The 16,919-nt window shown below is 42.4% G+C and overlaps 1 protein-coding gene across 1 annotated transcript in view; it reads right to left on the bottom strand.

Annotated features, from left to right (window-relative positions):
• nav2a (neuron navigator 2a) overlaps positions 1 to 16,919 on the bottom strand; it is a 75,694-nt gene that overhangs the window by 38,030 nt on the left and 20,745 nt on the right. Inside the window, exons 4-11 of the mRNA XM_025053530.1 lie at positions 11,671 to 11,743; positions 11,279 to 11,513; positions 11,024 to 11,080; positions 9,348 to 9,481; positions 3,191 to 4,439; positions 2,214 to 2,323; positions 2,019 to 2,127; positions 935 to 1,351 (exon numbers count right to left, since the gene is read on the bottom strand). Coding sequence (XP_024909298.1) covers positions 935 to 1,351; positions 2,019 to 2,127; positions 2,214 to 2,323; positions 3,191 to 4,439; positions 9,348 to 9,481; positions 11,024 to 11,080; positions 11,279 to 11,513; positions 11,671 to 11,743 — 2,384 coding nt within the window. The remainder of the gene's footprint in view (positions 1 to 934; positions 1,352 to 2,018; positions 2,128 to 2,213; positions 2,324 to 3,190; positions 4,440 to 9,347; positions 9,482 to 11,023; positions 11,081 to 11,278; positions 11,514 to 11,670; positions 11,744 to 16,919) is intronic.

Below are 16,919 nucleotides of genomic sequence, written 5' to 3'. Positions count from 1 at the left end.
ACGTGTCATTCACCTGTCCAGGTGTGGCTGTGGTCTGGTCTTTTGTCTGTTCACTCACACAATCACTACTTGAAGAACACTTAGCTCCCTTGACCTGAACGGCTGCCTCTGGGCCAGTGAACCAGTACAAAACATCAGAGGAAGTAATTCTCACTTCACAGACGTACAGGCAGAGAGAGAGAGAGAGAGAGAGAGACGGGGACAGAGAGAGGCCTGTTTATCAGTTTATCATCTTTCTTTGCTGACCACAGAGGACCTGCTCTACATTTGCTTTTATCTTGAAGCAGATCCTTCTGCCTCCGTCTCTGGGGCTTTGATGCCCTGTGAGGGCAAGTTGGTGCCGACTACGGCTTCGTCTGATAATAATCATGAAGAGAGGAGTTTAAATTGCACATTGTGATAGTCGAAGTATGCAGGGGGCCTGTTTGGACATGGACATGGCTTTGGGAGAACAAATTAACAAGTTCTAATCTTATCAACAGCTCAGCACCTGCAGACAGTCGAGAGAGATCAGATACTTGTGGGATCTACACAAAATAAAAACGGCTCTAAGAAAGATGTGAGAAAGGAACACTACCGCCCCCTGCTGGTTTTGTCAGCCAATCATTTTGAAGTGACTTTTTCTCATTGCAGTGTTATTCCATGTATAAAGCAGTTTGTACTACAAAACAACCGTGGTTACTTTTCTTTTTTCGTTTTCTGAAAATGGATTCTAAAGAAGATTATTATTCTGCCTTTTTCTGATTTAAAATGTGTATTCATTTATTTACATTTGTAAATGTAAAGCAGCTATAAAAGGAGCAGCATGGAATCACAAATCACATGAAGGTGCTGATCCAGAAACTGTAAATATTTGTGGCAACTTCTTAGAGCTGAAGTAAATGTCTAAATTAAAGGAGGAAAATATTTTCCGGACAGTTGCCCGTCCACTTACCCGCTAGTGACATCATCAGTACGTGCAGCGTTCTTGCTCAACACATCTCCATCACTCATGTACCCGGTGACCTCCATGGCAATGCCCTCCAGGTCAATGTCCTCTCCACCCCTCTCTCCAAGGTCCAGAGCTCCACCTCTGCCGGCCAGCTGTCGTCGAAGGTGCCCAGGGTACAGGTAACGTCCCGGCTGGCTGCCCACGCCCCGCCCACTGTAGCCATTCCCCAAGGACGGAGCGTCACCCGCCTGCAGACGAGGGCTGGAGTGGCCGAGTCGCCACGACGACAGTGACGGACGGGAGGAAGTGATGCTGAGGATGCTTCTTCCCGCGTTGTTGTTGTTGCTGCCAGCACCTCCACCGCTGCCATTATTGCTGATGTCAGTTGTGATGCTGCTGTCAAATGTGGTCTCCAGGGTGCTGATCATGGAGATACAAAAAGTTAGAAGAAGTTAAATCTACAAACCCTCAAAGTCAAAACTGTTTTAATCAGACATTTCACTGAGAAGACAAGGAAATGTCTTCATAATATTGGGAGTAATTCTGAATATATACGTTAACAAGGCTAAAAAACTGCTGTATAAAAGGAGCATGAAACACTAGGTCTGAATTTTCACACAGGAATCAGTTTGTGCTCACATGATTATAAAGAAAAAGCATCAAAAAGTAGAACTAAGACAAATACTTTTCTTCTTCTGAAAATCCTTAAGTATTTTAATGTGAATGTGTCAACACTGGTCTATGAACTGAAGAGAAGATGGGGATTAATAAAAATGTCTAATGGGCATGTAATACTACTTTTTGTGGAAATACTTTTGACTTACATTCCACCAGTCATATTACATGGTAAAGAAAAGAGAACTATAATGCAGCAACATATAAAATATAGTCTTTATAGAAAGAGGACATTAGTCTTTTTAAACCCTCGAGGGACTGGGTCAGGGTTAGTGCACAAAGCCAAATCTGAGGTTAAAAGTCTGTTTTGTATAAATATACAAATATATTGCATATTTTTCCATGTTACATTCTGTTATTTGTTTCTTTGTGTTGTATTTTAATATATTCATTTCTTCTTCTTTGTTCTGACCTGTGTGTGACCTGAGTCCCTCGCAGGCTCGACATGGTCTCCTCCAGGTTTTGCCGCAGATCTGCGATGTTTTTCACTGTTCTCAAACGCCTCGTCTCCGGGTCTTCACCTGGAAGTAACGATAACAGAACGACTTCAGAAAGTCTTCAGACTGCAGTGAACACAGAAACGAGTCGTGTCCAAGCAACTGCCCACCTGAAAGGTCCTCGATTGAAGGCTGGCTGGTCTTGTTGTAGGAAACGTCTCCACCTCTTCCCCCTGAGCTGCTCTCAATGTTCATAATCCCCTCACTCTCCGTTTGTGACCTGGGAAAATAGTGTTTAACATGTTGAAAACACTGGCGTTCATTAAAATGCCAGGCCAAAGGAATAAATCCTGATTGCCAGTTAAATCGTCTGTGGTTTATATCTGGTGACCGAGGTCCAAACTAAAGCCTGCTGAGCCCCAAATGCCAGTTTAGTTTATGTTTGAAGAAAAAAAAATCAATACAGTTCAGGGTCTGCAGTAAATAGTAGACCTGAGAGTTGAAACACATTTGAAAGCACTGAAACACAACTGACACTCAGTGCTCGGCCCCAGACTTTGGCCTTGTTGACTAGTGTACACATTAAAGGTGGGTCAGTAATTGTCTCACAGTGACTCTTGGAATAATCCCACTGTTGCTGTTATGTTACTTAACAGGCGTTTCTAACGACTGAGGACCAGCGGTGTGTCAGGTGAGTGGGAGTACCAGGTGTAGAATGTGCAGAAGGGGAAAGGGCCGCGACGGAGGAAGTTAGAGGGGACTAATGAGGGGCTTGTTAGAAAAGACTCATGGAGAGGGAAAATAATCTCCTTCCTTATCACACTGGGACCAGGACAGAGGTCAGAGGCACACTGCTGCCACGGAGCTCAGGCACATACGACACTAAGACTCAAACTCAACACAGATGTGCTGTGTTACTAGTTAACACTTCACAGATGCCTGTAGTCATATCCTTTATTTCTAGATCAGAGACGCCCACAGTAGGGGCCGCTGGCAAATGGTCAGGTCAGGTTAGGTTAGGCAACAGACATTTGTTTTCTTTTTACAGTAAATAAATCCAATAAGAATTCAACATTTGTTTAGATTTTTTCTGAATTATTATTTATGCTGCTTTATCTCACACTGTAGCACTGCTGTATCAACCCACCTGTACATGAAAGGTGCCACGGTGGCCATGTTGGGGTGACTGTGGTGCTGTTGAGTCTGAGGTAGCTGCACACTGACTGTGTTGCTGGCTGTGCTCTGTGTTGTGCTTCCTCCTGCAGGGGCAGCGTTGACCTTGTTGCCCTCAGTGGAGGCCAGGCTGGAAGTGGAGCTGGAGTGTCTGCTGTCCCTGTCCCTGTCCCTGTCCAGGGGGCTGCGGTGCATGACCAGGCCTCCTCCTAACCTCATGCTCCGAGGCCTTTCCCCCGCCTCCTTCACAGAGGAAGTCTTACTCCCGGCTCCTGGGGCTTTGCTTCCAGGCTTTGGTATTCCGCTCTGGGCCGGAGTGGAATTCTCCTTTTTGGCCGCTTTACTTCCCTTAGGAATAAAGCTGGTAATTTTTGAGGCCTTCTTGATGGAGCTGTCCGAGTCTACAGAAGTTGGTGATGTTTCCTCCTTCGAGTCCTCCACCCTCAGCTCTGTCCTGTCAGGAACTGAGGTACGTTTCCCAACTTCCTTCCCCTTCTCCTTCTCCTTCTCTTTCTCCTTCTCCTTGCCCTTGTCTTTGTCTTTTTCTTGGCCTTTGACAGAGCTCTTCTTGGCAGTCAACGCTCTGCTGAAAGTGCGCTGGGCAATGCCCCTCAGGGCAATTTTGGGACTGCTGGCAGTGGTGGGAACTGCAGTACCTGCTGTAGGTGTCGCTCCATTACTGGTCCCATTCATTCCTGGTCTGACGTTACCATCGTCATCTTCCAGGCAGTCTGTGTTGGAGGCAGTCTCCACCTTCTCCACCTGCCCCACTCCAACCTGCCTGGCTGGTGCAGGGTTCTCAGTCTGGGGTCCGGCTCCAGTGGCGGAGGATTTTGAGGCACCTTTACTGTTGAAGAGCTTTAGCTTCTCCAGCATTGATTTCGGAGGGACAGCCTTAGGAGGAGCTTCAGCTGCTGCAGCTTTACTGGAGTTTTCTCTCTCCTGCTTGATGGGCTGCATGGCCGGGGCCGGGCCGCTGGTGGATGAAGTCGAAGCTGCTGAGGCTTGTTTGGAGCTCATGGACTTGCTCCGCCACGGCTTGCTGTTGCCGTTTGGCTGTGGAATGGCTGTGCAAGAGGTGGATGAAGAGGAGGAGGAAGATGAGGGAGGATTCTGGGCAGAGGTAGCAGCGGAGATGCTGGTGGAGGAGGTGGAGGTCACCACAGATGACAGAGCATGATCAGTCATTACCGAATGTTGTGAGGTCATGCCCTCTGGCGAATCTGCACAGGAGAAAGACATTTTAAATAAACATTGAGCTTCAATGGCATATCTGACCAGAAACAAAGGAGAGAGAGAAGAACAAGCAGACGGTGAAGAACAAAGTCTTGTTTTACCCCACACCAAGTCACCTTATAAGGGAATAAAGGTGGCCTCTGTTGATACAGCCAGACATGGCTGTACCTTAGAGAGGGCTGGCCACCAGAACTGTTAAAAACTAACAACGAGAAGGAGCAATTAGAGGCTGTTTATAAAAACAGAGTGGAGCAGACTGCAGTGCCTTTAAGTCTTGCCAAACAGGTCAAGTCAAAGCAGAGCGGCTGCACTTATAAGGCATGGACTTGTACAGACAGCCGTTAGTCCTAGAAAAACCAAATGTTTACATGTGCTCACAAGAACTCAGTTCTTCACTAAGCTCTGAGTTAATATTAACTGAGTTAGTTCAATGACTACAGAGTTTTCTGGTTTTTTTTAAAAAAAGAAAGTATATTAAACAAGCATATTTGGAGAAGTGTCTTAAGAAGAACTTACCAGAGACTGACAGACCAGGATTCTAAATGCTGCTCAGAGCACTTCACACATGCACCAGTGTTATTTGAATATTCAAACATTAACGGCCGGTGAGGGAGGAGGAGCACGTGGTGGGATAAATTACACACACACACACAGAAAGTTATTCATTGCTGTTACTACTCCTGGGTTGGTCTCCCATTAACCTGCAACTACTGTTTTTCTTTTCACAGTATTTTATTTTACTTTAAAATGAACAGTATGGGTCGATTTCTCTAGTTAGTTTTTCATTTGACATTTCTCTGAATACATTTATCTCAGTAAATGTTTTCTCTTTCCTCTTGAATCATTTTTATTTTGTAGTTCCTCATAATATCCCTAGCAGTATCCAACTAGCTCTAAGGACATAAGAAAAAAGCTAAACCACATGTCTGTTTATTTATATACTTTACATTTCAATATAGATTATTCTTATTGAAAATGAGCCGCAGAATTATATTGAAATACGTTTCTTTTGCACGTTGTCTGGACATATCTAAACAGTATTAGGGGGATATAACTATAAGTGGAGAATATACCCAGTAGGGGGCAGTACTGTAGTCAAAGTATAGAGAATGTCATGTTTTGACATTAGCTTTCAAAGAGTTCTAGAGTTTTAAAAGCTAACAACTGCAAAAACGTTTCTAAAATACTTATACAGAAAATAAATGTATTTAGCTCTTTATATTTAGCTCATGCCAATGGTCTATTTGTAAATGTAACCCCTGTACCAGGGGCTCACATGGCTTAATGCTCTCTATTATAATTTTATAAAATTTTTAAAGATGCATTTCCCCCTTCAGGACTACATTTAATGAGAGCACTCTGAAAAACACAGCCATTAGGAAGTGATTAAGGTCTAATTAGTTGTGCTAGCATTTAGCAACAGCAAATGTGGGTCAAGTCGCAAACAGCCAGATTCCAGTCGGTGGCAGCTGAAAAAAATGGGGCCCTGCTTTGATTGTGAAGCAGATGGACAGAATAGGAGGTCTGACACAGGACGTTTGGGCTGAGTGACGTTCTGATGAACACCAAAACATCCATGAATGCAGTTAATGTGGAACTCAGGTCAGGAAGGCCACGACATTCAAGGTGTGTGGACACTGCTGACTGTTGTCTTTTCTGGACAGAGACCTACACTGACAGGTAGGGCTCAATTAAGGCTGGTTAGACAGAAGGAAGTAGTTAATATTTAACTACTAAACTACCTGGGTCTGTCTGCGGGACAGATTTTGGAGCTGTTGCATTTTGTGAAATGACAAGGTCCAATACAAGCAAACCTGAGGCAAATGAAATTCTAGACACTTGCATTTGTACATTTCCTCAAATGCCCACCAGATGGAGTCACGTTTTCAATTTGTAAAAGGCTGTAAAAGTTGGGCTAGCATGAGGAAGCACTTTCCAGACAGAGTTAATTACAATGATCACAGCAGTAAGTGGATAAAAACCCTGTAGACAAATTACTTAATCATTAAACAACAACAAAAAAATATGCGCCCTAATCCACCCTGAGCGTGGGTCAAAGAGTTAATGACCTGGTGCCGCCTAGGGCTCGAAATAAACTCCTAATTGCTCTTCATTCATGATGTTGGTAAAGCTGTCTGCTGAAGAAAACATGTTGGATACATTTTGCTATTTTACTAAACTGCCTAATTGGTGCAGTCATTAGACATTCAAATAAAGTGCGGAAAATGACAGTTGAGGAAAGCCTGAAGGGAAACAGAATCACAGACCACCCAGCTGTCTGAAGAACTTCCATGGAAAGTTGCTCAAGGCAGAAGTTGTGCTTTTATTGCATCTTGTTGTTCTGCATAAATGCTACACTTAACAGGAAGGAAAAGGGAAGTACGTTATGAAATAAAGTAGCAGAGTTTCTGCCCTGGAGAGAAGTTTGTCTAATGGTGCGACTCGTCTGCCACCAAGGAAAACCTTCCTATTAGTAAAAAAAAAAAAAAAAACTTCTGCAGCTTCTTGTCTGTAAGTGCAAGTTTCAGCATGCATGTCCAATTCAGCAGAAAGAGGGGCATCTGTTTCACAACTTCAAAGTCTGGAAAACCCTTTACACAGGAGCAGAGCAACTGTCCACTAACACACACACACACACACACACAGAGAGAGAAAAACAAGCAGTAAATGTATTAAGGTTCTTGTCGGCTGACGCTGTTTAGACATCACAAGTTAGCCAACGCCACTGAAGATTTCAACAGTCACAAGACAAAACTAAACAATCTTCACATGTCAGTGACCAGATCTCTGACATTAAAAATTGTTTGCGACTGCAGTGTGTGGAAAAGCGAGTGAGCTGCATGACAGGAATTATCTGCCGTTCACTAATTTGATTTGCAGGAGTCACAAATTTAATTTCACAGAAATTATTAAATTATCTGGTGGTGAGTTAGTCTGACCAAATTCTGCTCTCAGTATTCCATCCCTCTCTTTTCTCACTCTCTTCTCAGTCACTGTGGCCTAGAAAAAATGAGAGGGACAGGGAGCTTTTGTGTAGTGGCGAAAACTTTTCAAAGTTTCTCCACATGAATACTCTCAAACAGTGATGCTGCAGCTCATCAGAAAAATCCATTCATTCAGTGGGAACACAGTTCACACACACACTCACACACTCACAGTGGGAGACAGAATTAGGCTGCCTGCTGCATCTCTCTGTGCTGTGTCACCCTGTGGACACCCAGACGCTGTCACCTCATGTTAACAAAACCAGGAGGAACAGATTCATGTGTGTTTTCTGACTGTGCTGCTCCGATCCCTCTGTATTCTATTCGACTGCCAGAGCCATTGACACACAGCAGATCTCATCTGACAATAGAAGCTGCAGGTGATTCATTTCATCCTGCTGCAACAGCGGTGATGCAAACATAGTGAGTCTAAAAGTAAAGTCCGGGGCATTTATCTCCACAGAGCCTGATTTAAACAGCATAAAACCTCCCTACATCCATCCATGTACCCCCACCATACACCCTAAGGTCCTGCCCTGACACCGTGACCTACAACTTCAGCGTGAGGTCATGTAAAAGTGCAAGTTGACAGACCTGACGGATGCTGCGGACGTCCAGATCACAGACATAAAAGTGCAGGAAAGAAGACGGACTGCAGTGAAGATAAGAGTCTTCAACCATGTCCAACCGTTTAGAGAGTGGAGGAGTTGTGGTTCAGAGCTAAGGCCATGGGGAGGGGCTTGGCTTTATGTCAACAACAGGGCTAAAAGGAGGAGAAGGAGGAGGAAGAGGAGGAGGAGGGGGTCGAATACTGATTCTCACCCTACCTGCTGTCAGTCATTTGACCTACTGCTTACAAACAGATACTGTAGGTCCGAAGATAAAGAGAACAGAAGTTTCACTGTGGGAACAATATCTGCCACGTGTTAACTCTGAGCAAACCAAAAGAAAATATTAATGTTTATGCACGAGTTTGGCCAGAAAATAATCATTGTATTCAATGGCATAAAAATGTATTAAGTAAAACGTTTGATGTCTGTCCCGATGAGGCAGTGAAGCAGGTCGTGACCTGGTGCCAAACACATCCAACAGAAATCTATTTCTATTTTTTCTATTTTCAATCTTTTTTTTTTTTCATTTGTTCAGAACCTGTTGATGAATCCTCATGTTCAGTACCTCCAGCCAGTTAGAACTCTCTACCTCCAGGTTAAACTCTGATGAGTTGAGTAAAACGACGCCAAGTCTTAGTGCCTTATTCATCTGTCATCCACTGATGAAGCTGATCATCTGACTCAGTGCAACAACAAAGGGCAGCACGGGGGGGCTGGGGGGAGTATTTTTTTTTAGAATGTCAACTATGTATTTGAGTCCAGTTTGGGAAACAAAGCACAATGAACGACTCTTTGTGGGAAAAAAGAGTATTTTTACGATTTAGGATTTACTGTCCTTGACATCCAAACCCTGTGTGTTCTCTGTCCAAATGTAGGCCAGGAGTTTAGGTCATAAACACTAACACAATGATGTGGCTCGAGGGAGATGGAGGTGACAGTGCTCAACTCAACACTGGTCCAAAATAGACACTGCTAACATTCACTATGATGCAGAACCTTTTCAGGTACAGGTCATTTTTTTTACTTAGATGGAAACTTTGATAGAAATTCATTTTTAGGTTAAACTAGTTAGTACAAAATAAGCAATTATGTTTGTATCTTAGATGAAAAAGCAAACATGGAAACAGTGAAAAGAGACTTATATTATATTTTATCATACATCAGACCTTAGTTCTTCTTAGTTCTTCAAAACCTTGCGCTGCCAGAGGACGTGTCAGTCTCACAGATGTACCGACGAAGGTTATTAACACAGAACAAACACTTGAGTATCAGTGTGCTCATGTTCACTTGTCAGTCCTACCTTTGCTCAGGGGGAAGTTGCCTTTGGTCTTGTCGCTGAAGCCCTGGCTGCGTCTGTTACCAGAAGAACTGACCTGACCTCTGGGAGGAATGTCACTGCCGGCAGTGGACACCCTCGAGGTTGGGCCAGGAAGTCTGAATGTAAGAGAGACAGGGACGAAAAGAGAGAAGGAAAGGAAGGGAAAAGAAAGGAAAGGAAAGAGGAGATGAAAAAAAAATAAAAAAGAAAGAATGAGCAAAGAAAAACAAGGAAAGAGACAAACAACATAATTACTATTATTCAATTACACTGATCTTGTATAATATTTAGGATAATAAAAAAGCATAAGCACAAATGTCCTTCTCCTTTAAGACACATTCTGCTCTTTTTCCAATATCTCTGCATTACTGAGACCTAAAAACAACAACATCACGTAATGAATTCTGGCACAAACAAAATCAGTTCAGCGCAACACCATTAACCACAGCCTAATGCTGTGGCTGACAGGTAAGAGCAGTGTGGTCAACAGTATTTAATAATAAAGTCAGATCTAAAAGAACAGGAATTACAACATTTTCAGAGTGAGGAAATGGCATCATTAAAATCCATTCAAACCCTGAAAACAACATTGAACAACTGCATCCTTCCATGTGACATCCATACGTCCAATCAGGGTCTTAATATGGAAATAGATTTATACTTAATTTACTTCAACAAATGTCCATTTTTATGAAACTGCAGTAACTCATTTACTCACTTTCTCACATTTTATAGTCACAAACACACAGGAATGTTGGGTCTTTTCTAAAATATACTTAACTATAATAACTGGATGCAGTTTTTAGGTAATTCTGTGCTAATTTTAGATTTGCCTGTATATTAAAAGGCTAAGGCAAAAAGGCCAATGAAAATGGACATAAACGTCACTACAGGTAAAATGAAGAAAGCAAACTCCACGACCTTTGTCTGGTAGTTACAAATGTTGGCCAGTAAGTGGTGTCCTTGCACTACTTTGACGAGCAGCTGGTGTGTGGCAGGTGCAGTAAAAACACAGATGGGCAGCATGCAGATCCAAACCCTTAAATCTGATTTCATCACATAAAATGTCACTTCATGCTTAAAAAAAAGGCAAAGTCATAAAAGCACAACGAGAATTTCAAAACATCAGAGCAAATGCAGAGTGTACCGGAAATGGACTGGGGAGACTGGGGCTGCTTGGTTACAACTTTAGGTGAGAATGCAGATAAACAGTGACCCAGGTCTCCACAGGATCTTCCAGTGGTTAATTATTAATGCTGTATTGAATGAACAGTGTGCTTGTCAGACTCACACACGCACACACACAGGCACACATGAACACACGCTTGCTTAAAGGTTATCTAAAGGTCTTTCACAGCCCATTTAGCACAGTTCGCTAAATGAGGCGCCGTGCCAGACAGACGTGGCTGTCCAAAAACTGGAGCCCACTGCTTTACAGCCACTCATGCATATCAGATAGTGCTTGGAGTAGAGATTGCCCTTAATGACAAACAGGGAATCAACCTGCAATGCATTTAGGAACAAAAGAAATGTTATCCATGAGTTGGGGCAATTTCTACTTCCCTACATCCTGAGAGGGGAAGTGACGGGAGGTGAGGGGTGGAAAAGAGAGAGGGGGGGGGGGCAAGTGTGAAGAAATGATGCAGAATAAAGCTGACCTAGAGGTTTTTTTCTGACCAAGGGAAAACTTGAGTAGTTTATTCTGAGATCCATCCCTGGAGAAGAAGAAAAGACAAGGGAGACGTGGAAGAGGGGACAGAGACACAGAGTTCAGGTTTACAGTTATAAATGACAGGAAGTGTGAACAGGGAGACGGAGATGACAACGTGATGGATTACAGCCGCAGGAACAGCCAGAAAATTAAAGAGGGATAGATTTTAAAAAAGTAGGCCACACCACGGCTCTTACTGTACCTGGACTGCATCTCGCTCTGTGCAGCTTTTTGGCCTGTGAGGACAGGAGTCCCATGCGGAGAGTGGCTGAGCTGAGCCGGGGCACTGCACTGCTGGCTCAGAGGAGGATGTGAGCTCTTGGACTGGGCGTTGGATGGAAGTGAGGGCTGACGCTGTGCGTGCTGCTGCTGCTGTTTGTAGCGAGACAAACTAAAGAAGAGGCCTAAGATGGCTTTCAGATTACCATTCCGGATCTCTGATGGTGAAAAGAAAGAGAAAAGAAATGAGTGAATAAAGTACAATGAATAAAGGTAAACAGCAAAGACAAAATGAGTGCATTTGTATGTGTAGGAATCAGCAGCTAGCCTCAGCCTCAGTCTGGTTCTAGCTCTCTCGTCTCACTTCCATCTTACCTTCAGCAGACAGACCCTGGATATTGACTCCTTTGGCTGCCAGGAAACTGAGGCAAACATCAATGTTCTCAATCTGTACAGAGACACACAGGGACAAAGCAGTTTAACATGTGCTCTACATGTACAATGAAATGTACAGATTTGTAAACCGTGCGTTCGTCATAGACACCCTCGACCTACGGCGTTTTGAGGTTATGTTCCTCCATAAATGTCTTAAGATAGCCTCGTTCCACCTCGCCAACTAGTTTACAGTGTCACGTGTTTACATTCGCCAGGTGTACATCATACGTTGGATTCTGCTACATTCACGTTCTTTATGTTGTTTTGGTTTTTTTGGGAACTTTTTGTCCTTCGTTATGGCTACCAAGGGTAAGTCAGACTCCTCTGATGTTTTTATTTCCTGTATTGACATTATTTAAAAAATGTTGACATATTTATATATATATCTTTTCTTCCAACAACAACATCACACAAGCTGCAACTAAAACATTTCTATATGAACTGCTACTGTATGTGACTACACTATCGACAAACTTATTTGGATCCACACCTAAGGCTTTCCCAAGGCTGTCACAGTGTTTCAACCAGACAATGGTTGTGTCCTATTTCATCGGCTGCACCCAAACAGGGTATCATATTTATCAGATGTTGTCAGACTGTATCAGCGATAGTGACTGTAGACTACACAGGCCTGTCCTCATTTTTTGTGCAGATTAATCCACCCAGGGAAATCACTCTTCGTTTTCCCAGTCCTGTGAGGCTGAAGCTGTTAAACAGCCCGTGGTGACTGTGTCTGATTTTTTCTTTCACGACGTGAAATCATTTTTTATAGAAGCTAACAGGCTGCAGGGTGGCTGGTCAAATAATACAAAATGAAAACTGTTTGGGTGAGACTATACATGACCTACAGTATGAGGTAAAAAATACAGTACAGTGGGAATACAGAAGGTCCCTGGTTTGAATCCGCCAACACCAAGACACTTGACAGCGTCAAGTGATTCTTCTTCTTCTTGTTCCTTTTCTTCTACTACTAGCATGTTTAACTCATTCAAGCACCCGCCAGTGCATCTTAAGCCACAGTCAAAGATTGACTTGAAACAACGGTGCTGCCCCCTGCTGTCGTTCCTGTGACCTCTCACCTCACAAACAGCTGTTAGATGGACTGACATGTGTTGTCCTTTGAGGTGTTGAAGGACAAAACTTGGCAACAAAAGGAATGCAGACTAGTCTGACACTGACTGCCAACAATGGCTTAAAAATAAACCTATGTGAAACACCCATCTCACCCCAGAGTCTCTCTTTAATACCCCAGTCCTGAACAGCGTGTGGGTTACTGAACCACTCCCCCACGGCTCTACATTCCCTTGCTATAGTTGTCGCATAAATAGCAGCAACTTCATCACAATTGCCATCACTGACATCCAGCTGAGTTTGGCTCTAAAACGACCTCTGTGGGGGGATGCGTGCCGGGGGGATGGGGGAGGGGGGACTGTGGTCAGCTGATAATGAAACCTCTTATTGTTAAGACATGAGCCTAAAAGAGAAAGAGCATAGTTCTTGGCCTCGATCCAGCATGATTTCTAAATAAAAGGATGAGTTCACATCATTGTACATTCCCGTGGCCTAAGACAGTCAACTGAAGTTGTAAATCAGTCTCCATCTTGACTGATGCAAAAATGACTTCTATGAACCGTGGCTACAGCGGTGAAGATGTCTACGTGTTTGACATATTTGATCCTGAGGGATCTGACTGTACTGTTCATAAATCTCTGTCAGTATCATGGTGCCTGGTCTCACTAGATCTTTTACCAGGTCAAACATAACAGGCACAACACCACAGGCATTACTGCACCACTCTACCTGATTCCAATCTACTGCAGAGAGAATGTCACGTCATGTCCAACTGATTATCAGCTGCATGAATGTTTGTCAGAGAAAGATTTGTGTACACACACACACACACACACACACACACACACACACACACCAATGTCAGGGAGCATATTCTCCCTGTCTATTGCAGCAAATGCATGAAGGTCACAGCATCCAGCTCAAAAATGACACAGTGTGTCCTTGTCACTGCCTGAGCAAAAACAACCAAAGACCCAAAAGGTTTTCCAAACAACAACATGTTACAGAGAGATTTTCTATAAATGGAGCCTTTGCTGCGACAGTGCTGCAGCTGTCAATTCAATGAGGTGCAATCTGCACCAGTGAAGGTTGTTGTTTGTCCTCAAGATATGTTTGGTTGCTAAGGAACAGTAACTGTAAATACATCTGTATTTAGTTCTTCATATAATGAACTGATTTCCTACAAACTGGCACAACTATGGATATATCTCTCTTACCTGCACATGCCTGCTAAACCTGGGGAGTGTGGTGTGTCCTGTTGACCTTTATGACCCCAGAATAAAGAGCAGGAACAAAAACAGAAAAAATAATCCTGGATCGTCTACACCTGGTGTAAATCTGGGGGAATTCACAGTCAGAGTAAAACCACAAAGTGATACACGTGGCTGTGTTCATTCAGGTTAAGTACTGGGTGTGTTCTCATCAGGTTAAAATCACAACAGTGTGAAAGACCATAAAGACGAATGAATTGGAATGTGTAACAGGATATGTGACACAGAAAAGCTTGATTGTCAAGTCGCACACACACGCAAAACATCTAATCAACGACAGTATACCTGAGTACACCTGAGTATACTGTACACGAGTACACCCGAGTAACATCAGCGCAAAATTCTGCACCTTGTGTGGATTAAAAAAAACCTATGTGAAAATTCTACAACAAATAGAAAAGTAACTCTAACTCTGAGGTCCAGAACTGAATGCACTGGTGCAACATATGTTTTGTATATGTAAATATATAAAAGTGACAAACCTTAGATCATTCTGTTTTCATAATAAACATAATAATAATAATAATAATGTGTCAAACAACCAGAATTTTGAAGATTAATTTAATAATTTGTCTGAGGCCTGGCTGAGCTAACCCTCCTCTGCAAAGTTCCCCTTAGCTAAAGTTGTGCTTCAGAGTTTAAATATCGTGTTTTAGGGAGTGAAGAGTGTACTGTATACCTCAGCTAAAAAAAAAAATTAGAGGAATCATAGAAAGTTAGAAAGACAGCAGTCAGTCAGAGGCTGACCACAGTTTAAATGCAAAATCATTTATCTATCTGGACCAGAACCTGTGGAGATTTGTTGTACATACTGTAGGAGCAAAATCAAAAAAAGTTAAATATTGTTATTGATATTATTTTATCAGCATTTTAAAGAGATATTCTCACTTGATTGGACTACCTTTTCCTCCGTGTCTACATATGTGAGCGGCTGAATGTCAGTTATAATATCAACAGCCTCCCTCCACCACACACACGCTGTGTGTTTCTCCCTGTGTGGTCCTGTGTGGTTTTAACAGCTTAGTGTCAAAGTGACGCTTTCTGGCTCATGGCTTAGACACACACACACCTACACACAAACACATTAACTATGAAACACACACAGACACAGATGAGCTGATGTGGGGGTGCATGTGAAAAGTCTGTGACAGTTGTAATAACAGCCACTTCTCTTCAGCCTGGAGGACCAACGCGTCCATCAGTTAGTGTGACTGTGACGTTAGAGGGACACTCAGTTTATTTCAGCTTTGTGCAGCTCTTTTCCATTGTTTATTCCCTTGGAAAAACATGAGAAGAGGTACTTGATAAGCAGCTTTGGGGATTTGAAGTCAGTGAATTGAAATGCACTTTAAAAAGTGGGCTCTGACGTGTCATACTCCTACAGCCCTGCTGCCTCTCAGGATGTGTTTGTGTATTTGTTTGGACACAACTACAAAACACTTAGCATACATTTACATAATGACTAGGACTGCACCTGCCTTTGGTGCTGGGTGACTGCTTTTGAGATGGCTTAGAGCTGACAGATGGAAAAATTATACACTGCAACTTCAAATACTCACATTCACAGGAAAGGCGTAGTACAGAATTTTGCAGTTTCTCCTAAATACTAAGGTATATGTGAGTAAACAATGACAAAATAAATGTTCTCTGACAAAACCTAGTCTCCTCTCAGTGTTTTTTACAACCAATTTGAATTTAGTCCAAGTCCTTTGAATGAATTGCATTTTAATTTAGTACAATTTAGTCAATAGAACTGTTACATATTTCTAATAGTTTTGGTATTACTTAAAAATGAATTATCATCAGGTCAAAGTCTCCTCACAATCCCTCTGACAGCTGTGTCAGTCAGCCTGTCAGCCGTAGACTTAATTACTGCCCTGCGTTGGGTGAAGCTGGTCTGACGCTGTAGTTGAAGCTCCTACTAATGTATATGTAGTATTCTGTTATTTAAAGTATAACTCCTAACTTGGTAATAATTAAAGGGTGTCAGGAGGTAATGGACATCTTAGTCAGATTTGCTCATGTATTAATGCTTTGGTCTGTTTACTTTGGGATAAATCTTAGGATGACATGTCTACAGATATGGCTTTGAATTTCTCATGTTGTTTGTCTTGTTGTGTTCTTATATCTGTTCTACTGCACGGTCAATTTCAACAATTTCACAATTTGACCAGATTATTTTGCGTCTGTCTTCATTCTATCCTCTGTTAATCTGCTACCAAACAGCCAACAAACATAGCTCTGATTGGCTCTCGCCCTCATTTGTTTATATGACAAAATAAGCGCTGATACGACCTGATGTACATTTTCTAAAAGAAAATCCCATTTAGAGTAAAATAGACGATAAATTGATTCTGTTAAAAAAGTTGAAATGTAGCCAGTCAGTACTTTTGCATAAATCAAGGTATAAAAATCCAATCAGTATGTAATATTGAAGTATTGAAGTATTCTTATTTAGAAGACAGCAACCATCTGACAGTGCTTCATTTTTGTAACCTGCAAAAAACTTCAATTAATAATGTAAAACATTTTGTATCCAACCTGATGTGGTTACCAAACAACTGGCTGGGTTGGTACCCGACAGTATCAAAACGTTTCATTTCGTTTCCATCTTGTTAACACAGCACTTCTTGAACCAGGTGATTACTGATGAAACACTACACGAAACCAATAACAAAGAGCAGCTTCTCAACAGGAAGTTCACTCTTATCACTGAAGATGCTCAGATATCATTTTTATGTCTTATGGCTGATGAAGATCTTTTCCCATGAGTGTCAAATTCAATTTTTAGTCTTTATGTAGCCTGTGGTAAAATACTACGGCAGACTCAGACAGGTCGAGAGCTGC

The sequence above is a fragment of the Cynoglossus semilaevis genome, unplaced genomic scaffold (genome assembly GCF_000523025.1).
Source record: "Cynoglossus semilaevis isolate Cse_v1.0 unplaced genomic scaffold, Cse_v1.0 scaffold1033, whole genome shotgun sequence".
NCBI classification, from domain to species: Eukaryota; Metazoa; Chordata; class Actinopteri; order Pleuronectiformes; family Cynoglossidae; genus Cynoglossus; species Cynoglossus semilaevis.
Note: the sequence above shows the minus strand (reverse complement) of the source record. Positions and strands in the feature narration are given on the sequence as shown.